The sequence below is a fragment of the Nyctereutes procyonoides genome, unplaced genomic scaffold, assembly GCF_905146905.1.
Source record: "Nyctereutes procyonoides isolate TBG_1078 unplaced genomic scaffold, NYPRO_anot_genome, whole genome shotgun sequence".
Taxonomy (NCBI): domain Eukaryota; kingdom Metazoa; phylum Chordata; class Mammalia; order Carnivora; family Canidae; genus Nyctereutes; species Nyctereutes procyonoides.
This window is the reverse complement of record NW_026575155.1, coordinates 18357808-18381500: the sequence shown is the minus strand read 5'-3', so window position 1 is coordinate 18381500 and position 23693 is coordinate 18357808. Positions and strand designations below refer to the sequence as shown.

The following is a 23693-nucleotide window of genomic DNA, read 5'->3' as shown; positions in this document are numbered from 1 at the left end:
GCCTTCTCTCTGTGAACTTCCCGTCTGACCCCGACACACGGGCCCCACAGATCCTGTAGCTGATGCGGATGTTCTCACACACAACTCCTCAGTCCACATAGGGTTACATTTCAATGCACAGCGTGAGAGGAGACGTTTTGAGGGCTCACCAAGGGCCACGACCCCTGTGCCACTGCTGCTTTCCTGCCTTGGGGCCACCGTGACCCCATCTCTGCGGCTCCGCCCGATACCTGGCCCGTGCCAGCCTCCTGACTGCTCGACGGCAGCCCTTCCCGGCCCCTCCTGCCCGCTCTCCCTGGACCAGAGGCTCTGCCAGGGCCTCTCCTCCTCCCTCGGGGTTCAGAGTGCAGCCCTTACCTTTGTGTTACTAGGTCTTGTTTTGAATCAACAAAAATCAAAAAGGCCCAGAGGCGCCCGCCTTGCTGCCAACTCCCCACGTGGATATCCAGCAGGCGCCGTGGCCCCCTGCCCTCGCGGCGTGGGACAGGCCTCCCCAAGTTTCTGACAGCGGGGCCCTCGCCTCGCTGCCGGGGCTGACAGCACCACGGCACGCCGGTCTGTCCCCATCCCCCAGAAGGGGCGACACGGGAATGAGGAGAGCAGCCACTCTGGAGCACTGCCTCCTTCGCAAACTGCCAGCAGTGGCTTCACAGATACATCTTCCGAACCTTTAAAAACGTACAGGTCTTAGTAGGAACAGACATTTGCGGGCTGGCAAGGGCCCCGTGTTTAACCATGGCCACACTTTCCCTCCAGACTTGATAACTCAGACTGCAAAAGGCTTGTCAGTGCCTGTCCCATGCGTCACCGTCACCGGTGCAAAGCACGAAGGCCACCACGCGAGGTTCCCAGGCCCAGGAGGGAGGGAGGGTGGGAGGGCGGTGACCGGGTCACAGGGAGCCCGCGGCCGCACTCACTTGAGGGCGCTGAGGTTGAACTCATAGGCGTTGTCCCAGAACAGGACCTTGCTGCGGTAGTCCCGGTCGGCGCTGCAGGGCACCAGGTGCAGGGCGGCCGTGGTCGGCCAGATGATGCCGTCCTCCTTCAGCCACACGTCCCGGGCGTACAGGATCGACTCAATCATGAACTCAAACTGCACAGGAGGAGACATACGGGGACAAGGTGACCGAGGCCCGCATCTGACAGGCAGCCTGGGAAGGCGGATCTCGGACCCACATGCCAGTGGGGGCGCCGGTCCCCTCCACGGCCCGGGGTGCGGTCACGCGAGCTCCCCCCTGGGCCCGGCAGCAGCCAGGAGAGCCCGCACCCTCGCCCCCTCCCTCGCCCCCCGATGGCTGGTGATCCATCTGTAAGAGCCCTGAAGTGCTGCAGGGTTTTAACTGTCAAACCATGCAAGTTTGGCCTCAGGTATTCTCAGAATTTTCATGAGTCTGTAAGTTGACTGACATCACTTCTTAAAAACATGAAACATTAAAGCAGGAGTGCCACGGAGGTTCACCTGGTACCTAAGTCAGAAGAGCAGCCCAACACCGCCTCACACCCCTCGGAATGCACCGGACAGACGGGGATCGGGCCGTTCACAGCCCCAGGAACCAGCCTTCGTGTCTGAACCAGTGTGCCGGGGAGTACGGCTCAGGCCAGAGGCACTTCATCCTGCAGCTGATGGGAAGCCCCAAGAGGGTTTTTTTCTTTAATTTAGAAGTAATTCAGTATGGAAAAATTTAGAAAACTCAGAAAAGCACAAAAATAAAAGTCATGCATAAACTCAGCACCCAAATGGAACCACTGTTTGGCAGTTTATCCTCAAGGACTCTTCTTCATCTACACATACATGCACTCATGGGAAAATTACATACAGATAGTCTATAAATTTTATAAATTTTAATGCTTGGGGATCCCTGGGTGGCTCAGCAGTTTGCCGCCTGCCTTTGGCCCAGGGCGTGGTCCTAGAGTCCCGGGATCAAGTCCCGCATTGGGCTCTTGCATGGGGCCTGCTTCTCCCTCTGCCTGTGTCTCTGCCTCTCTCTCTCTCTCTCTCTCTCTCTCTCTCTCTCTGTCTCTTTTTTTTTTTAATGATTTTTTTAAAATTTATTTATGATAGTCACAGTGAGAGAGAGAGAGGCAGAGACACAGGCAGAGGGAGAAGCAGGCTCCATGCATCAGGAGCCTGTTGTGGAATTCGATCCCAGGTCGCCAGGATCGCGCCCTGGGCCAAAGGCAGGCGCTAAACCGCTGCGCCACCCAGGGATCCCTCTCTCTCTGTCTCTAATGAATACATAAATAAAATCTTTTTTAAAAAATTAAAAAAATAAATTTTAATGCTTGTATGGCTCTGAGTAACCAGAAGCAAAATCAGGATACAGAACAGGAACCCCAAAACACTCCTCATGATTGCTTCTGTGGTCACCTCTTCCCACCACCTCCAACCTTTGGAAACCACTAACAGGCCTCCCTGTGGTTTTGTCTTGAGAATGCTGCATAAATAGAATCATATAATACGTAATCTTTTGAGACTGGCTTCTTTCACTCATAATATCAACTTTTTCATAGGCTAAAAGGTTCTTTCCTGTGCTTTCTATCCTGTTCAGTTTACCTGTCTTTCCTTGTTACAGTATCACACTGCTTTACCTCTCTATGTAACTTTAATTATGCCAGTCTAATGTCTCCGGGGTTTGTCCATGATATCTGTATATCAATAGTTCATTCCTTATTGCCCGGTAGTATTCCACTGTGTGCATGGACCACAGTTGTTTATCCAATCACCTGTTGAAGGACACTTGGGTTGTTTCCAGTTTTTGGCAATCATAATTAGAGCTAGTATAAATATTCACATACAGGTTTTTGTGTGAGCACAGCTTGTGTTTCTCCAGTGTAAATACTCAGAAGTGTAATAACTGGATCATATAGTAAATGTACCCATAAATTTATAAGAAACTGCCAAACTCTCTTCCAGAGTGGCTGTGTGATTACTATGGGTTTTAATTGCTCCGTAGCACCTGGTGTTATTGTTTAAAAGTTTAGCCATTTCATTTTAATTTGTATTTCCCTTATGGCTAATAATGTTTAATGTCTTTTCACATGCTTATTTCTCATCCATATATACACTCTGGTAAAGTATCTGTTCAAGTCTTTTGCCCATTTTTCACTCAGGCTGTTTACTTTCTTGTTGAATTTTGAGAGTTCTTTGTATATTCAGTATATACACATTAGATATGCATTTGCAAGTATTTTCTTCTAATCTTACCATACCTTTTCATTTTATTTTACATAGCGACACTTTTAATATTGATTAAGTCTGGCATATCAACTTTTTCTTTAATGGATCATGCTTCAAAAATCAACTAAAAAGGGCAGCCTAGGTGGCTCAGAGGTTAGGCACCTGCCTTCGGCCCAGGGTGTGATCCTGGAGAGCTGGGACTGAGTCCCATGTCGGGCTCCCTGCGTGGAGCCTGCTTCTCCCTCTGCCTGTGTCTCTGACTCTCTCTTTCTCTCTCTCTCTGTGTCTCTCATGAATAAATAGATGAAATCTTAATAAAAAAAAAAAAGGAATCAACTAAAAACTCCTTGCCTAACCCATGAAGATTTTCTCCCAATATTCCTTCTGAAAGTTTTATAGTCTATGCAATTAGATCTAGAATCAATTTTGAATTTTTTGGTAGAAGGTATGAGGCTTAAAAATGAAGTTCATTCATTTCTTTTTTCTTTCCTTTTTTTCTTTTGTATATGGATGGCCAAATATACCAGTATCTTCTAATGAAAAAAAAAAATCGGGATCCCTGGGTGGCACAGCGGTTTAACGCCTGCCTTTGGGCCAGGGAGCGATCCTGGAGGCCTGGGATCGAATCCCACGTCGGGCTCCCAGTGCATGGAGCCTGCTTCTCCCTCTGCCTGTGTCTCTGCCTCTCTCTCTCTCTCTCTCTCTCTCTCTCTCTCTCGACTATCATAAATAAATAAATTAAATTAAAAAAAATCTTTCCTCCATTAAATTGCTTTTGTTTCCCTGTTAAAAATCAACTGACTCTATTTTTAGAAATCTATTTCTCTATTTTGTTCCACTAAATGTGTCCATCCTTTCACGAATATCACACTGTCTTGACTACTATAGCTTTATGATAAGTTTTACAGTGAAGCATGTAATTCTTCCAATTTTATTCTTTTAAAAACTGTATTCGTTAGGGCACTGAGGTGACTGAGTTGGTTAAGTGTCTGCCTTTGGCTCAGGTCACGATCCCAGGGTCCTGCGATGGAGCACCAAGTCGGGCTTCCTGCTCAGCGGAGAGTCTGCTTCTCCCTCTCCCTCTGCTCCTCCCCCTCTCTCAAATAAATAAATAAATAAAATCTTTTAAAAAGCCCATCAGCTATTCTAGTTTCCTTCTACACAGATTTTTACAATGAGCTTGTCTATACTGACAAAAAGAATCCTGCTTAGACTTTGATTAGAACTGTATTACAGCTACATATCAGAGAAGAGACTCTTTACTAGGTTGTCTTCCAGTCCATGAACACCATGTTTCTCCATTTATATGGGTTTTCTGTGACTTCTTTCATCAGCATCTTATAGTTTTTGGCATACAAAAACTGTACGTGTCTTGCTACCTGTTTCATGTTTGGGGGCCTACTCCAAATGCTTCTCTGTACATTGTAGCATATGAAAATATGACTGCCTTAAAAAATGAAAAAAAATAATTAAAAATATGATGCCTTTTGAATGTTAACCGTACACTCTGTGATCTTCTTAAATTTGCCTTTCAGCTCAAGGAAATTTTTTGGAGATTCCTTGGAACTTTCTACAAAGACAATCATGTGGTCTGAGGATAGGGATGGTTTATTTCTTTGTTTTCAATCTGTGTGCCTTTTATTTCTTTCATTTTTGCACTGGTTAGGATTTCCAGTACAATGTTGAACAGGAATTGTAGTCATCCCACCTTTTCCTGCTCTTATGGGGAAAGCACTGATCTTTTTTTCTTAATTTTTTAAAAATTTTATTTATTTATGAGAGAGACACAGAGAGAGAGGCAGAAACACAGGCAGAGGGAGAAGCAGGCTCCCTGCAGGGAGCCTGACGTGGGACTCAATACCGGGTATCCAGGACCATGCCCTGGGTCGAGGGCAGCGCTAAACAGCTGAGCCACCCGGGCTGCCTGGCCCTGATCCTTTCACCATTAAGTGGCCATATGTTTTTTGTAGATGCCCTTTACCAGATTGAGTAAATTCCTTTCCTCTTCCAAGTTTGTTGAGAATTATGAAGTGAAGCTGAATTTTCCAGCCCAACATACAAGAAGCTTAGAGGTTGTCATTCTGTCCTAACAAGTAAAAAGCAAATGAAAAATCAAGAACTCTTCTTAGACATGTAAGAGGTATTAGATCACAGTACAATCTGCTCCCTCCAAAATGAGAGAATTAAACAGGCTTATACAGAGAATCACAAATTACTAGAGCAGAAACCTCCCCTGGAACCACACCAACTGTAATTGATGAATTGCTAGAGGTTCGGTGTGGACAACTCTGAGTGTTACACACTCCAGGCAGGCTCAGTCATAAGGGCACCCCCACATGTTTGTGAGTTTTCCCTCCTGGACCTCTACCAGGTTCCCACAGTAAATATAAGAGAAAAGTCCCCTGACACTTCTGACAGGACATTGGGAAAGAACCCATTATGAGATATGCTACAGTATTCTGTTCTTCCTAATAGGCTCTGTCCTTTGGGGAAACTAGGTAATCAGAGCCTAACCTAACTGAGCTGGGAAAAGGGAAATACTCAACTCCAGACCCCTGTAGCCATCCTGTCCCACCAAAAACGGTGAAAAGAAACTGAGAAACATTTTTGAAGCTCACGGTTTAGAGCCATAAGTTCACTGAAGGACTGAGACCTAATCATAGGACCAGAGGATGTTTCCACATCCTCCATACCTTGGGATGGTATTACTAAAAGCCTGTTTAAAGCAGTTCCTTGGGCAGCCCCGGTGGCGCAGTGGTTTAGCGCCGCCTGCAGCCCAGCGTGTAATCCTGGAGACCCTGGATCGAGTCCCACGTTGGGCTCCCTGCATGGAGCCTACTTCTCCCTCTGCCTGTGTCTCTGCCTCTCTCTCTGTGTGTGTGTGACTATCATAAATAAATAAAAATTAAAAAAAAATAAAAATCATAAAAAATAAAATAAAAAGTGAAGGAAAATAGACTTTCTCAGATAAAGAGAAACTGAGGGAATTTGTTGTCAGGAGACCTGCCTTCCAAGAAACGTTAAAAAGAAGTTCTTTAGAGGGAAGGACATGATACAGACTGAAATATATAAAATTATAAACGAAGAGACATTGCAACTGATATCACACAAATACAAAGGATTGCAATAGACTACTATGAACAATTATATGCCAAAAAACTGGATAATCCAGTAGATAAATTCCTAAAAAACATACAAACTACCACAACAGAATCATGAAGAAACAGAAAACCTGAACAGACCAATCACTAGTAAGGAGATTGAATTAGTAATCAAAAAATTCTCGGCCAACAAAAGTCCACAATCAGACAGCTTCACAGGAGAATTCCACCAAATATTTGAAGATCAATACCAAATCTTCTCAAGCTCTTCTAAAACACCAAAGAGGATGGAACATTTGCAAACTCATTTTACAAGACCAGCATTACCCTGATACCAAAGCCAGATGAGGACACTTTACAAGGAAATTATAGACCAATATCCCTGATGAATATAGATGGAAAAATCCTTAAATAAAAATTAGCAAACTGAATTCAACAGTACACTGAAAGGACCATATGCCTTGATCAAGTGGGATTTATTCCTGGGATGCAAACACACTTCAACATAGTAAATCAATAACTGTGATATACCACATTAACAAAATGAAGAATAAAAATCATATAATTATCTCAATATATGCAGAAAAAGTATCTGATAAAATTCAACTACATTCTGTGATAAAAAAATAAAAAAATGAGTATTAGGAGAACATACCACAATAATACCACATAACATAATAAAAGCCATATACGTCATGCCTAGAACTAACACCATACTCAAAAAGCAGAAAGCTTTCCTGTAAGATCAGGTGAAAGACAAGGATCCCCACTCTCACCACTTTTATTCAACATTGTACTGAAGTCCTAGCCACAGCAATCAGGCAAGAAACAGAAATTTAAAAAGCATTCAAATCAGAAGGAAAGAAGTAAAACTGTATTTGCAGATGACATGACATTATATATAGAAAATCCTAAAGACTCCACCAAAAAAATTGTTAGAATAAACAAATTCAATAAAGGTGCACAATATGACATCAATATACGAAAATCAGTTGCGTTTCTATACGCTAACAATGAAGTATCAAGAATTAAGAAAATAATCCCATTTACAGTTGCATCAAAAATAATGAAATACCTCAAAATAAATTTAACCAAGGAGGTAAAAGACAATGAAGAAAGAAATTAAAGAAGACACGAATAAATAGAAAGACATCCCCTGTTCATAGATAGGAAGAATTAAAATTGTTTGCATGTCCACACTACTCAAAGCAATCTACAGGTTCAACTCAATTCCCATCAAAATTTCAAGGGCATTTTTCACAGAAATAAGAAAAGCAATCCAAAGGCTCCAAATAAACATAGCCATCTTGAGAAAGAACAAAGCTTCCTGACATCACGCTTCCTGATTTCAAACTACATTACAAAGCCATCGTATTTAAAACAATATGGTACTGCCATAAAAACAGACACCTAGATCAATGGAACACGACAGAGTCCAGAAATCAGCCCATGCATACATAATCAATTAATTTTCAACAAAGAAGCCAAAAATATACAATGGGGGGAGGAGAACATCTTCAAAGTGGTGCTGGGAGGGACGCCTGGGTGGCTCAGCAGCTGGGCATCTGCCTTCGGCTCAGGGCATGATCAAGGAGTCCCGGGATCAAGTCCTGCATTGGGCTCCCTTTGGGGAGCCTGCTTCTCCCTCTGCCTGTGTCTGTGCCTCTCTCCTTTTTTTTTTTCTTGAATAAATAAATAAAATCTTTTTAAAAAAATGGTATTGGGAAAGCTGGATTACTGCTTACACAAGAGTGAAACTAGACCCCTATCTGACAACACACACAAAAATCAAGTCAAAATAGATTAAAGACTTGAACTTAAAACCATAAAATTCGTAGAAGAAAACACAGGGAATAAGCTCCTTGACACCGATCTTGCCAATCATTTTTTGGATTAGACACCAAAAGCAAGGGCAACAAAAGCAAAAATGAACAAGTGGGACTACATCAAACTAAAAAGGCTCTGCACAGCAAAGGAAACCATCAACAAAAAGATAAACTATGGAATGGGAGAAAGTATTTGCAAACTATATAACCAATAAGGGGCAAAAACCCAAAATATACAAGGAACTCCTACAACTCAATAGAAAAAAATATTGTTCTAATTGGGCAAAGGTACATTTTTTTTCCAAAGAAGACATACAATGGGCAACAGGTACATGAAAAGGTGTTCAATATCACTATCGGGGAATGCATATCAAAACCACAATGAGTTATCACATCATACCTGTTATCTCTATTATCAAAAAGACAAAAAGTGGGACGCCTGGGTGATGGAGTCGGTTGGGCACTCCACTCTTGGTTTCAGCTCAGGTCGCGATCTCAGGGTGGTGGGACTGAGCTCCATGTCAGGATCTGTGTGCAGCAGGGAGTCTGCTTTTCTCTCCTCTCTCTCTCTCTCTCTCTCTCTCCCTCTCCCCTCCCCCGCCGCTCCCACATGCTTTCTCTAAAATAAAAAATAAATCTTAAAAAAAAAGACAAAAGGTAATAAAAGCTGGCAAGAATATGGAGAAAAGAGAACCCCTCAACATTGTTAGTGGGAATGTAAACTAGCACAGCCACTACGAAAAATAGTAAAGAGGTTCCTCAGGAAATTAAAACTAGAAAATACCATGTGATGGGCAGCCTAGGTGGCTCAGTGGTTTAGCGCCGCCTTCAGCCCAGGGCGTGATCCTGGGGTCCCGGGATCGAGTCCCACATCAGGCTCCCTGCATGGAGCCGCCTTCTCTCTCTGCCTGTTTCTCTGCCTCTCTCTCTCTGTGCTTCTCATGAATAAATAAATAAAATATTTTTTAAAAACACTGAATTTTATTAAAAAAAAAAGAAAAAGAAAATATCATGTGATCCAGCAATCCTACTTCTGGGTTTACATCCATAGGAAAAAAAAGCATTATCTCAAAGAGATCTGTACTCCCATGTTCACTGAAGCATTATTCACTATAACCAAGATACGGAAACAACCTAATGGTGCACTAACAGATGAATAAAGAAAATGTGAGAAAAAAAAAGAAAATGTGAGAGATATATACATGTGCAGTACCATACGATATATAACTATAGATACACACAATGGATTACTCAGCCACGAGAAAGAAGGAAATCCTGCCATCTGCAACAACATGAAATAAGCCACAGAGAGATACACAAAAACTGCATCATATTGCTTATATGTGAAATCTTAAAAAAAAAAAAGTTTTAAGTTGAACTCATAGAAACAGAGTAGAAAAGTGGTTACCAGGAGCTCAGGGGTGAGGAAAATAGAAGACACTGGTAAAAGGGTACAAACGGTCAATTATAAAATGAATAAAATCTTAACTGTGGTGACTACAGTTGACAACACTGTCATTGTGAGGTGACAGATGTGTTAACTCAACGGGGGGAAGCTGTCAATAATGTATACAGATATCAAATCATCATACTGCATACTTTAAGTATCTGACAATTTTATAATTACACCTCAATGCAAATGAAGGTAGATGACAGATGGATGGATAAATAGATTATAGATGAAGAAGTGAGCTTCAAGAAAGATAACAATTGAGGACTATTTTTAGTTCTCAATTTGGAAAAAGTTGGAAATGATCTACAAAGTGAATATAACATCAATTTATGAAAATATGAATCTTAAGTTCAAATCATCAAAGCGTGTTCATGTGAGGTTCTAAACCAACATGCTTTGAGCATTAAATTAATTAACCCTTAATTTATGCTCACTAAATTCCCTAATTTTATTTGCCTAAAAAGTATATTTTTAAAAAAGTGAAAGAAAAACCAGGAACAAAGAACAAATGTGGTAGATACATTAATCCAACTACGTTAATAATCACTCTGAATGTTGATTGTCTAAATATACCAATTACAAGACAGAGATTATCAGAGTGGATCAAAAACTAAGATGCAGTGAGGTGCTGCCTACAGGAAATCCACTATAAATGTACAGACGAGGGGCGCACGGCTGGCTCAGTCAGAGGAGTGTGCAGGTCCTGATCTCAGGGTCATGAGGTTGAGCCCCACATGAGGTGCAGAGATGACTTGAAGAAATTTTTTAAAAAAGAAAACTTAAAAAAGTAAAACAAATAAATAAATATACTGACACATATAAAAGTAAATGGATGGGGAAAGATCTCCGCTGCTAACACTAATCAAAAGAAAACAGCACTTAATTTCAGACAGAGCAGACATCAGAGGAAGGAAGTTATCAGAGATAAAGGGGGCAAACACAGTGATAAAGGGGTCAATTCTATAGAAGACATTAGGCCCCTAACAACCGAGCATCACCGTGAAAGGCAAAACAAACAGAGCTGTAAGGAGAAACCGATGACTCAGGAAAGGGCAGGATCCAGCGGAGAGAAAGTCTGCAAGGACACAGCCGACTCAACACCACCCTCTATCCGCTGGACGTAAAGCACATCTAGAGACGTCTTCATCCAACACCACATGCCTCCTTCCCAAGCCCACACCAGGAGAGACACATTCTGGGCCATAAGACACATCTTAACCAATTTGAAAAATAGAAACTATACAATGTCTCCTCTCAGACCACAAAAGAATTAAACTAGAAATCAGTAACAGAAAGTTAGCTGGAAAATAAAAAAAAATTTAAATAAATAAAAAAACCTTGAGAGATTAAACAACATTTCAGGGGGGAAAAAAACACACGGATCAAAGAAGAAATCTCTTAAAAATATTTTGAATGTTGTCAAACTTCTTGTGCATTAACGGACAGTCATGTAGACTACAAACATAGGTTACACAGACTTATTTCTGAATAATGAACCAGCCTTGAATTCCAAAAATAATCTCTTCTTTGTTGTGATGTTATACCCTATATGCCCTGCAGGACTACATCTGCTATTATGTCTGAGGAGTTCTGCATTTATGAACATGAGTTATCAGGCTGTAGTTTTTGGTTTGGGTTTGGTAACCCCAAAGAGCTGAGAAGTCTATCCTCTTCCGTTTTCTGAAAGCCATTGTTCCGATCTGGTATTGTTTCTTCCTTAAACGTGTTCATACATTTTACCAGTGAAATAATTTGGGCCTACAGATTTCTCTTCAGAAAGTTTTCAACATAAATTCAGTATCTTTATTAGTTATTTGATTATTCAGGTTATCTACTTCACTGTGGGTTAGTTGTGTGAAAGTCTGCTGTTTTCAAAAGAATGGATCTTTTTCATCTAAATTACTGAAGCTACATATGGAGGGAGCCAGAGGAGGAGTAACAACGCACTCAAGACCAGGTCAGTAGGGGCCCCTGGGGGCTCAGTGGCTGAGCATCTGCCTTTGGCTCAGGTCATGATCTGGGGTCCTGGGAACGGGTCCCACATCGGGCTCCCTGTGCCCGCTTCTCCCTCTGCCTGTGTCTCTGCCTCTCTCTGTGTCTCTCATGAATAAATAAATAAAATCTTAAAAAAAAAAAAAGAGATGAGGTCAGTATACCTCAAACTCCAGTCTTCTTTCCCAACCTTCCTGCTACCGTATGCTTCTCAAAGTCCTCAAGGAGTGTCTCCCTGCACCCTGTCCTGGACCTATTGCTACATTACCTGGGGGAGACACAGTGGAGTGTATTTACCCCGCCTTACCTGGAACTGAAGAGAGATCATTGCTATGTATGATTTTTATTCTTAAGATGTACATGTTTGAGAGAGAGTGTGAATGGACAGTGGGGAGGGGCAGAGGGGGAGAGAGCTAAGGCAGACTCGGTGCTCAGTACAGACCCCAATGTGGGGCTCGATCTCATGACTCTGAAATCATGACCTGAGCCAAAACCAAGAGTCGGACACTATCCGACTATGCCACCCACACACCTCGCTATGTATGATTTTTTAAAACAAAACTGGAATCATATCATACATGATTTTTTGTGCTTTTTCTAAAAAATCCAACCTATGGTTTTCCTCTAAGATTATTACAAGTTTAAGGTGTACAGCCTGGGGATTTGGTTTGTATGTACTGTGAAATGACCACAATAGGTTTAGTTCACATCTATCACCTCATATTGACACATTAAAAAAGAGAAAAAGGGGATGCCTGGGTGGCTCAGCAGTTTAGCTCCTGCCTTCAGTCCAGGGCGTGATCCTGGAGACCCGGGATTGAGTCCCACGTCAGGCTTCCTGCATGGAGCCTGTTTCTCCCTGCCTGGGTCTCTGTCTCTCTCTCTGTGTCGCTCATGAATAAATAGATAAAAAAAGAAGAAGGAGGAGGAGGAGGAGGAAGGAGGAGGAGGGAGGAGGAGGGAGGAGGAGGGAGGAGGAAGAAGAAGAAGAAGGAAGAAGAAGAAAGAAGAAAGAAGAAGAAGAAAAGGAAGAAAGAAGAAGAAGGAGAAGGAGAAGGAGGAAGAAGAAGAAGAAGGAGGAAGAAGAAGAAGAAGGAGGAAGAGGAGGAAGAAGGAGGAAGAAGGAGGAAGAAGGAGGAAGAGGAGGAGGAGGAAGAAGGAGGAAGAAGGAGGAGGAGGAGAAGAAGGAGGAGGAGGAGGAGGAGGAGGAGGAGGAGAGGAGGAGGAGAGGAGGAGGAGGAGGAGAAGGAGGAGGAGGAGAGGAGGAGAAGGAGGAGAAGGAGGAGGAGAAGGAGGAGAAGGAGAAGGAGAAGGAGAAGAGAAGAAGAAGAAGAAGAAGAAGAAGAAGAAGAAGAAGAAGAAGGGGATGCCTAGGTGGCTCAGAGGTTGAGCGTCTGCCTTCAGCTCAGGGTGTGACCCCGGGGTCCCGGGATCGAGTCCCACATCGGGCTCCCTGCATGGAGCCTGCTTCTCCCTCTGCCTGTGTCTCTGCCTCTATCTGTGTCTCTTCATGAATAAATAAAATCTTTTTTTAAAAAATAGAAGAAAACAAAAGAAAAAAAAAACACAAGCCTTGTGGTAGAAACTCTCAGATCTACGGGCTGACCTTTGAACAAGCAGGGACTAGGGCACTGACACTCCATGCAGTCAAAAATCCACCCATAACTTTTGACTCCCCCAAAACCTGATTACTAATAGGCTGCTGGCGTCCTGAAGCCTTACTGGTAACACAAACGGTCAATCAACATGTATGTTATGTTATTTGTATTGTATACTGTGCTCTCACAATAAAGCAAGCTAGAGAAAAAAAAATGTTAAGGAAATCATAAAGAAAATCCACTTACTATACTGCCCCATATTTATCAAGAAAATCCCACATCTAAGTGGACCCACATGGTTCAAACCCGCGCTATTCAAGGGTTGACTGGACTCTCGAGATGACTGGCCCGGACGTTACACAGCAGTGTTGCTGCAGTCACCAGGCTGTACCTGACGGCCCGGGGCCCGCCTCTTTTGTACCCGGCAGTCTGTACCTATGACAAACGGCCTTCCAGTCCTTTCTCCCCCTGCCAACCGCAAATTTCATCTCTTTTCCTAGGAGTTCGCGCTGGTATTTTAGGTACCACATATAAGTGAGATCACACACCATGTCTGACTTATTCCACTTGGCATAATGTCTTCAAGGTCCATCCGTGCTGTCACAAATGGTAGGGACTGCCGGCCTCACGGCTGTCCTACGCCAAACAGATGTCAGAACCAGGTGGTTTCACCTCACCATGACAGCCATAGCTCTCCCCAGACCCTCTGCTCACAACAGCCCCTCTGGGCCCCGTCCACACCCCCTTCCTTGGCACAATCCACAGCTGTTCCAAGTGTCCCGGTGTCCCTTACCAGCAGACAGGTCCCCATCCACTCGGACACCAGCACGTCCACCTTCTCTGGCAGCACCACATCCTCCACCTTCTGCTGGAACACAGTGATGATGTCAGCAAAGCCATTCTGCATGACCAGCTGCCCTGTGTGCTGGGCCATCTCACTGGCCTCCACCGCATACACCTGTACGTCACGGAAGGATCATCAGTGTGCAGCCCACCCACAGAGCAGCCTGTCACCTGCCCTCCCTGGGCCCGTCACTCCAGCCGAGTCAGAACCAGCCTCAGGGAAAACAGCGACAGACGGGACTGGGGGTGTGCAGCGAGGCAGCCGGGCCTCGCTGTGCTACTTCCAACAGTGGAGCCCTGACCAGGGAGCTACCTCTAATCCTAACTCCACCTTCTGCCTAATATCAACAGGGGGCTGCAGGTGGAGAGAAAGCTCTGCACCCACGCTGGGCACCCACCGCAGAGGCCCTCCTGGGTCAGACCCAGCGGCAGGGGTCCCCTTCGCACAGCAACATACCCCATAACTGACACCTGAGAGCAATCAGACCTTAAGGGTACCAGTGGCTGAGACGATTTCAAGCCCAGGTGGCCAGAGGAAGGTCCTGCGCGCTACATCGTGGTTCTGACAGCCGCTGAACTCACAGTGGTCACTGTCCTGCAGCTTCACTTGCAAACTAGGAATTTCAACCACCTGTGTCAGGGGCCATCGTGGGGCTTCAACTCTGGGAGCCCCACACTTGCTTTAAAGGGATCTACACGACACATGGACACATGTGTTTCTCTATTTAACTGAAATAAACATTTTACAAAACATATCCTGCCACACGCAACCCACTCCGTTCTCTATTGTGTCCTACTCTGTGCGGTCTGTGACTTATCCCGCCAATGTCACGACCCCCGACGGGCTCAGGCTGCAAGAACACAGCGCCCGTCCCCCTGACGTGGAGCCTATGCGCGTGAAGGACGCTTCACCGGGACCCAGCCCAGGAGCCGCTGAAGGGAGAGCCATTTCTCACTCACTGCTTTGGGCTGTGCATAATGTGCGCAAAACAGGCTGATGATCCCAGTCCCACAGCCGACGTCCAGGATCACTTTATCTTTCAAGGACTCTTTATTCTGCAGGATAACATGGTGGTATTTAGTAGTTCGCGGCTGGTCTGCCAACATCTCCAAGTGAAGTTTCTAGAGGAAATACACATTAGGAATCAATGCTTGTAATCTGAGCTATGCTGATCCCTGGTTTAAGAAGGAAGATCAGAGACTGAGCTAACCCCTTGACCCCACCATCCCACACCTAAAACTATGAGCAATAAAGAGGGGGAAAAAATTGAAAGACCTAAATATGCCAGTAGGTAAAAATACAACAGAGAAGGAATGGAATGGAGTTTTTGGAATCCTTCCAGGCAGCGTGATGCTGTCTGCAACTTCTCCCTGCAGCTCCCCGAGAGCCAGGTGAACAGAGAGGAGGGGACCACTCAGGAGGTGGTGCAGACACCGCCCTCCTGACCACTGTTCCCATCCAATTCCCCATCAGGTCCAACTTGGCCAAGTATCCACCAAGAGAGAATGTGGACAAGCCACCAGGAGAGATGCTAGAGGAGGCGCACAAGCCCCACAAGAAACTATAGCTCTGGAGGGTAGGTGACAACCCCACTGACCCTCAGGGGGGAGCTCGAGGGCCCCAGCCACGTCCAGAGGGAGGAAAACATGAAACCTGAAATAACATAGCACCCATGGTAATCACACCAACCTCCAGGAAACAAAGAAAGGCTCCTCCAAATGGTTCATGAAGCCACAGGTGGCAGTCAGAGCCTGGAAAGGCCGCACGCCCAGCACTGTCCCCCGCACGTCACTCCTCAGGTCTCATGCTGCAGAAAACCCAGCCTACACATGCAGGGCTGTGAGGCAGACACTGAAGCTACCCAGACACGTCAGCACAGACAGGAAGTCAGCATGGCACCCTCACAAGCCCATCCGGGCTCCTCACAAACCACTGAGGACTGAGAAACAAAGAGACTGGGGATCAGAGTGGACACAATCGAGACTTGGCCACCTCGCCTAGACTAGTCCACCTTAACAGAAGGTCAGAACTGGGGTGCTGAGGTGCACCGTGCTGCCACCAGGGGAAGAAAGCCCGGTGGTGGCATTATCACCACGTAAAATATGCTTCAGATCAAAGAATAGTCCCTGCGAAGAACAGGGTCAGGTCATAGTAACAGAGGAATCACTTCAGCAAAAGCGCATAATGATTCTAAACATTTTTGTACCTAATAACAAAGCTTCAAAACACACAAAGCAAAAACCCATAGATATGCAACAAGAAATAGACAAATTCACAGTTATGGTCAGAGACTCCTGTTGGAGTAACCAACAGAAAAGTAGAAAGAAAATCAGTAAGGACACAGACTTGAACAATCTATCAACCAATTTAATCCAATGCTTATAGAACACTGTACCCAACCACATAAACCAGTAATACACAAAAAACATCAAGGAATAGATTTAACAAGACATACACAGCACCCTATGTGGTCAAAACCTTAAAACTGAGAGACGTAGAGTAAGGAGGAAGAAATGAGGACAGTCAGTGCAATGTTATAAACATGTCACTTCTCCCTAAATTAATGGAGACTTTCCCTGCAATACCAATTAAAACACCAGCCAATTTGGGGAATGGTGCATAACACATGGTAACAAAATTAGCTTCAAAAAATTAGATGATAGATAAGCCTAGCCATAAAAGTACTAAAAAATAGGAGGACTTCTAGAGGCCCAGTTCTCCCAGATGTTCAAAAGCTTCAATAATGAACATCTGGAACTGCAGAAGAAATGAACAGACTAACAAAACAGAGATTACAGAAAAAGATCCTAGAAATTAAATATATGATAAACATGCATTTCCTGTAATCAGGAAAAGGAGGATCATCCAGTAACTGATGCTGGAACAGCTGGATATTTGGGGGAAATTAAGTTCTAATTTTACCTTATTCTTTACAACTAGCAAATTCCAGATTGATTTAAATATTTCATTGTTAAAAATGGTGCCACAGGGCAGCCCTGGTGGCGCAGCGGTTTAGCGCCGCCTGCAGCCCAGGGTGTGATCCTGGAGACCCGGGATTGAGTCCCACGTCAGGCTCCCTGCATGGAGCCTGCTTCTCCCTCTGCCTGTGTCTCTGCCTCTCTCTCTCTCTCTGTGTCTCTCATGAATATATAAATAAAATTCTTTAAAAAAAGAATGGTGTCACAAAAGTGCAAAAAAGAAAGCATGGATGTTTATAATCTTGGAGTGAAGAAGGTGTTCAAATTAGGACAGAAAACCCAGAAGCCACAAAGAAAAAAAAAAAAGAACAAATCAGACCACTGAAAGGTAAAAAGTTCCCTGGAAAACAAGAGAGGCAAGTGGTAAGTGTAATACATACCATAGGTACAGGCTAACTTGCTAATTTAACATATAAATTGACAGAAATAAAAAGAAAAACATGCAAAGTATGTGAAAGTTTACCCAAACAAAAGAAGAAACAGAAAAGGCCAACAAAATATAGAAGATGACCAATCTGACTTTAGAAAATGGAAATCAAGATCAAGAAATATCATATTCCACCTTCAAGATCAGGAATCTTTTTTGCTTTGGTGATATGTGGTTACGAACGAGCGTTCACATGATTGGTAAGTGTACAAGACCGACCACAGTAAAAACACGCATACGCACATCTTACAAATTTACCCAATAGAAATTCTAGCAGCAGTTTACCAAGATTCTTGTAAGAGGAAGCCCGTTACATCACCGCTTGTCACGGTGCAAAGCTGTTAGATAAGTAAATCACCAACGTGGTGCTTTCGAAACCAACAAAATACTCTTTCTTAATAGTTTGAAAGCTCTAATCATGTACATACATCAGGGCGCTTTCATTTATTATAACGTTTAAATTATGAAACAGGACCTACCTCCTAGCAAGTGCCTTACAGTTTGTCAATGTAGCAAACAGGCATGCAACCAACACCAGAACACGGCCAGCACCCCAAGCCTTCCCACCCCGGCCTTGTGGACAGGAAAGCTGGGAAAGAAAACCTCAGCTGAAGCACAAAGGGGGACACCCTGAGGGGTGCGTACTCAACAACTACCACTCCACCACAGCAAACGCCAAAGGAACAGGGCTACTTTCCCTTACCAAGCAGGAGGAAGATTTTCTGCTGGCCCAGCCAACGAGAAGCCGCCACACAGCCCGCCCACCCCCTTCCCTGTAACAGAGTCCCCCCACCTGAGTCCCCTGCCTTGGGTCCTCAGATTGGCCCATGCTTCCGCACGCTGCACGGGTTCCAGACTGCAGTTCCTCTGCTGCTCCTGAAGAAACCCATTTTGCTGGTGTAACAATTATTTTATTTTAATAAAATATTTAATAAAACAATGGTGGACACCATCACAGACCCCCCAGTAACAGTAACCACCATCCTGATTCTCAGGGAACCAGCTCCCTGATCATTTACATTCATCTTTTAACACTGTTTTCAACTTTATATAACTGAATCAAAAGTTATTCTTTGATGTCTTGTTTCTTTCACTCAACATTACGTCTGCAGTGTTTACTCCGCAGGCATCTGTTTTTACCTAGCTTTAAGATATAAACGGGCTGTCTGGATCATAAGGTTATGAGTCTTTATCCAAACTGGAAAAAAAAACTAGTAAGTTAGTGATTTAGAGGTATTATTGTTGACTTGTATAACGTTTTTGTATTTTAGTTTTAAAATAAAATTTGCTACTATTTTTTAAATGCTGAGAAAAGTTCATAATTCCATTGCTCCAAAAACATCCTTAAACCACCATGGGTCAATCCAGCCCACCTGCTTTTGTAGGGCCTGCAAGCTAAGAATGGCTTTACATTTTTTTAATGGTTTTTAAAAATCAGAAGAACATGCCACACTCATTTCTTGTGGCTTTATGGCCGCTTTTGCACTACAGTGGTAATGCTGAGTAGCCACATGGCCTGTGAAGCCGAAGAAGAACTCTGCAAACCCTGCTCTAAACCAATGAAGAGAAGCAGCCCAGGTGAAGCTACCTTTACACTAGACAGAGGAAACCACCACCCAGCCCATTGAACAGGGAGTCTGGGAAGCAGTACCAGGGTCCCGTAGCTGCCGAAGTACTCTTCATCCTGCCACGTGTCTTCAGGGTCACACTCCTCCAGGTGCTTCCCAAGGTGGTTTGCAGGTATGTACCCACAGCAGCCGGCACGCTCGCCCCACCACCAGTCAGCAGTTGTCTGTCTCAGGATGAGAATTTTTTCTCCCCTTAAAAAACTGAGCTGGAAAAAAAAAAAAAAACATACATACAAGTCAAAATTTAGAAAAACCCATAGTTGGTATTTCAATCGTGGCTTAGTGATAAATCCCCCATCTTGGGGCCCAAATCACAGCTATTTCAAAAAGGACTCAATGGGTAATTATACAAACTCACAATTTCTGAAAATGACATCAAGATTTAGAGACTTTTGTGGAACATCTACATGAAAGAAAAGCACAGCTTAATAGATATTTTTTAAAAGAAAGGGTAAACATTTTTGAATGGCTTAAGACAGAACTTCTCTATAGCCTCTTCACTGTGAGCTATGTGGTAGCTGATTCATTTACTAGAGTAGAAAAAGCAACATTCAAGTCAATATATTTTTTAAAAGATTTATTTATTTATTTGAGGAAGAGAGTGCAAGCGGGGGGAAGGGCAGGGGAAGGAGAGAGAACCTCCAGTAGACTCCCCGCTGAGCCCAGAGCCCAATGTGGGACTCGATCTCACAACCCTGAGACCACGACCTGAACCAAAATCAAGAAGCAGATGCTTAACCAACTGAACCGCCCAGGCGTCCCTCAAGTCGGTATTTTTATTTTACAGCCTTTTTTTTTTCATTAACCAGAATAGGTTCTAAACCCAGGTTTCTAAACAGAAACTGAACAGGTGCTCCTTTCCCCATTCCTTACCCAAGTATCTCTCGCCTAAGGCCTGGCATCAGAATTTGTTAGGCTGGGAAGAAAAGGGTTACTCTCAGGTCTCATTGGGCTCTAAACATCTAAATATTTCTTAATTGGTATGGCTTCTTCAAAATTTACATCTAATTCATCATTTAGCACACTAAACCCATAAAACATGGACCCAGGCCTCACGGCCCCTAAATGTGAGCAAGCGCACAGGGTTACCTGCGTCTGGTCAGTGGCAGAGTAGTCTGCGATGGCCACAAACTCTTCCGGGTGCACAAGCTCCTGGAGATGCTCCTGGTCGCCGCACTCCACGCGATCTTCTCCCTCCTGCTCAAAGCCAAGGAAACAATAGGGGATGACTATGGGGCTTCTCTCTCTCTCCATCTTAATAACCAAGAGGCTACAGGTTATTAGGATGGTTTCGAATGAAGATTCACATGACCAGCTTTAATCCCATAGTTTGGATCATCTTCACTAGCAGGATCGAGGGATCTGGATCCCTCCTTGCATTTTATCTCTAGTACAAAATTATTTGCATCCAAAAAACATCAGAGAAAGAAATAAGAAAGAGGCACTTTTAGTGTCTACTTGGTGACTGACCCTGATCACCAGCAACTCATTCTGAAAGTGGGGACCGGCGCCAAGAGGAAGAATCTAATTCTGGGCGTCATGCTCTTGGGACCTCATCACACCCGAGGACAGAGCTGGGCAGGTCTCAGGAAGGTGACAGTGACCCGGCATGACCCTCCCGGCCTTACTTGGAACGCACTGCTGCTGACACATGCTGCTCAGGACCACACACTTTCTATCAGAACAGGCTTTTCTGGAAGACGTCCCCTGGACGTGGTAGAGACTCCAACCACAGCTTGCAGCTCAGCGAAGCATCCCTGTCCCCATGTATATACCTTAAACAAATTCCCTAAACATACATGTAACTCGTGTTCCTTTGAAGATGTGTGAAGGCACAAGCATACGCAGAGGAAAGTTAAAACCATCTGTAATCTCGCCCACTGGTTAGAAATAATAATGGTCAACAAATTAACATTCATATTTTTCCAGGTTTTAAAAAAAAGATTTGAGAGAGAGAGGGAGAGCTTGAGTAGAGGGGGAGAGGGAGAGAGAATCTCAAGGAGACTCCCCACTGAGGGGTGCCGGCGGGGGCTCAGCAGCTGGGTGTCTCCCTTCGGCCCAGGCCGTGACCCCAGAGTCCTGAGATCAAGTCCCCTGTCGGGCTCCCTGCAGGGAGCCTGCTTCTCCCTCTGCCTGTGTCTCTGCCTCTCTCTCTGTGTTTCTCATGAAGAGATAAATAAAATATTAAAAAAAAAAGGAGACTCCCCACTGAGTGCAGAGCCCAATATGGGGCTCAATCTCACGACCCTGAGATCATGATGTGAGCTAAAATCAAGGGTCAGATGCTCAACTGACTGCACCACCCAGGTGCCCCCAGGCTCCTTTTTAGGTGTACATACAGCCTTTGTGTACAGGGTGTTTACTGGGATCATATAATTCCGCCTTGTGATATGTTTCCCACTTACTAAATTCTGAATATTTTTCCTCATTAAATTACTCCTAATGCTACATTTCTAATATCTGATAGTATTCCGTCCTATGAATTATCCAGTCTCCTAGTCATGTACCCTTAAACTCTTTCCAGTTTATATTATTACAAATTATGTTAAGACACGCTTTTTAAACACTAATCATTTGGTCTACCCATGACAATTTCCTTAGGATAAATTCCTGACTGGGAAACTGGCAGATTAAGATGCCATGTACTGGGATCCCTGAGTGGCGCAGCGGTTTGGCGCCTGCCTTTGGCCCAGGGCGCGATCCTGGAGACCCGGGATCGAATCCCATGTCGGGCTCCCGGTGCATGGAGCCTGCTTCTCCCTCTGCCTGTGTCTCTGCCTCTCTCTCTCTCTCTGTGACTATCATAAATAAATAAATTTAAAAAAAAAGAAAAAAAATAAGATGCCATGTACTTTCATAACTTTGGATATCATCACCAAATACCCTCCAGAACGGTGGTCCCTCTGACCTACATGTGAGAAACCGAATGATTTTGCCCACACCCTGATCAACCGTGGGCATGCGACGTCACTCAAATCTCTGCCAATATGATGCGGAGACCCTGTCTGTCTTGGTCAGTTCCATTTGTCTTCAATTATTAGTGAGACCACACATGTGTTTCAAGTACTTACTGGTCATCCTTTTTGTTAGTTGCCTATTTTCCTACTACAGTAACCTGATTAGTTCCATGAAGCATCACTTCTTTTTAGCTCGCCCTCCATCCCCTGTCCCTGCTCCACCCGCACTGTCACTCTCTCACGACCACCCCTAACCCTTATCTGGTGTCATACTCAACTGGCATGCACCCCGCCGTGCCCTCTAGGAGCTCGGGTTGCACACACACACGTGCACACTCACACACACTCATACACATGCAGTTTTTCTTTTGACACACTATTCTGTGAAGGATGTCACAAACCCTTTTTCTATTTTGCTTTTTTTTACTCACATACCTTGTGAAAAACAACCCAATTCTTAGAACTGTAACTTATCATTTTCAATGACTATAGAATATTCCACGGTAGGAATTATTCCTGAGTCTTCCACCATCTTTGGTTAGCAGACTTGCTCTTGGTGTCCAATCTTCCACCACATGCAGCCATAACACCTACACACATTTATCCTTACGTAATGACATTTGACTTCCATGGAACAGATTATCAGGACTGAGAAATAAGCATGGTTTTCACTCGTGCATTTGCCATTCTTTCCATAAAGGGTGTTGCACTTATGCTTCATCATCAAAGCAGAGAGTACCCTCTGCTTGAATATTCACCAGCAACAGGCATTACCACGGTCTTTCATTTTTGCCAGAGTGATAGGTGTAGAAACACCAGGAAAAGTGGGGAAACAAGACTATTTTTTTAACTTTTTATTTATTTATGATAGTCACAGAGAGAGAGGAGAGAGAGAGAGCGGCGCAGAGACACAGGCAGAGGGAGAAGCAGGCTCCATGCACCGGGAGCCCGATGTGGGACTCGATCCTGGGTCTCCAGGATCGCGCCCTGGGCCAAAGGCAGGCGCCAAACCGCTGCGCCACCCAGGGATCCCCTATTTTTTATACTCTCATGAAAGACTGTTAGTAGTATATATAAGGAGACACTAATAATTGACCGTGGGGTTCATGGCATATATAGAAGTAAAATATGTTACAACAATAGCACAAATAGCACAAAAATGGTGCCTAGTAAATGAAACTAATTTGGAGGATTCTTACATTGTGAAGTGTTCAAAACAAAAACTGGGATACATTAAAGATGAATATCACAATTTCCTGGGTAGCCACCAAAGTATTAGTAAAAGATACAGGTAAGAAGCCAACATAAGAGGGAATTTGGAATTATAAAGAATATTACATTAATCCAAAAGGAGGCAAGAAAGGTGCAAAGATGAAAGAGAAAACAAATAGCAAGATGTTCAACTTGACTGTATCCATCACTACATTAAATGTTAATGGACTAAATACTCAAACTAAAGAGCAGAAATTACCTGATAGGGAAAAAGGACCTGCCTACAGGCTCTTCACAACAGAAAAGCTTTTTTTTTTTTTAAGAGAAAAGTTTTTAATATAAGGACTTAGATTCAAAATAGAGGTGCCGGGGATCCCTGGGTGGCGCAGCGGTTTGGCGCCTGCCTTTGGCCCAGGGCGCGATCCTGGAGACCCAGGATTGAATTCCACGTCGGGCTCCCGGTGCATGGAGCCTGCTTCTCCCTCTGCCTGTGTCTCTG

At 44.1% G+C, this 23693-nt stretch overlaps 1 protein-coding gene across 4 annotated transcripts in view; it reads right to left on the bottom strand.

Moving 5' to 3' along the window:
- PRMT2 (protein arginine methyltransferase 2) overlaps positions 1–23693 on the bottom strand; it is a 33420-nt gene that overhangs the window by 4817 nt on the left and 4910 nt on the right. For 2 of the 4 annotated variants that reach the window (XM_055313651.1, XM_055313650.1), the window contains exons 3-7: positions 20115–20222; positions 19049–19231; positions 14952–15113; positions 13942–14106; positions 918–1093 (exon numbers count right to left, since the gene is read on the bottom strand). In XM_055313651.1, the coding sequence (XP_055169626.1) occupies positions 918–1093; positions 13942–14106; positions 14952–15113; positions 19049–19231; positions 20115–20222 (794 nt within the window). The remainder of the gene's footprint in view (positions 1–917; positions 1094–13941; positions 14107–14951; positions 15114–19048; positions 19232–20114; positions 20223–23693) is intronic. The other 2 variants (XM_055313652.1, XM_055313653.1) reach the window with 2 other exon arrangements.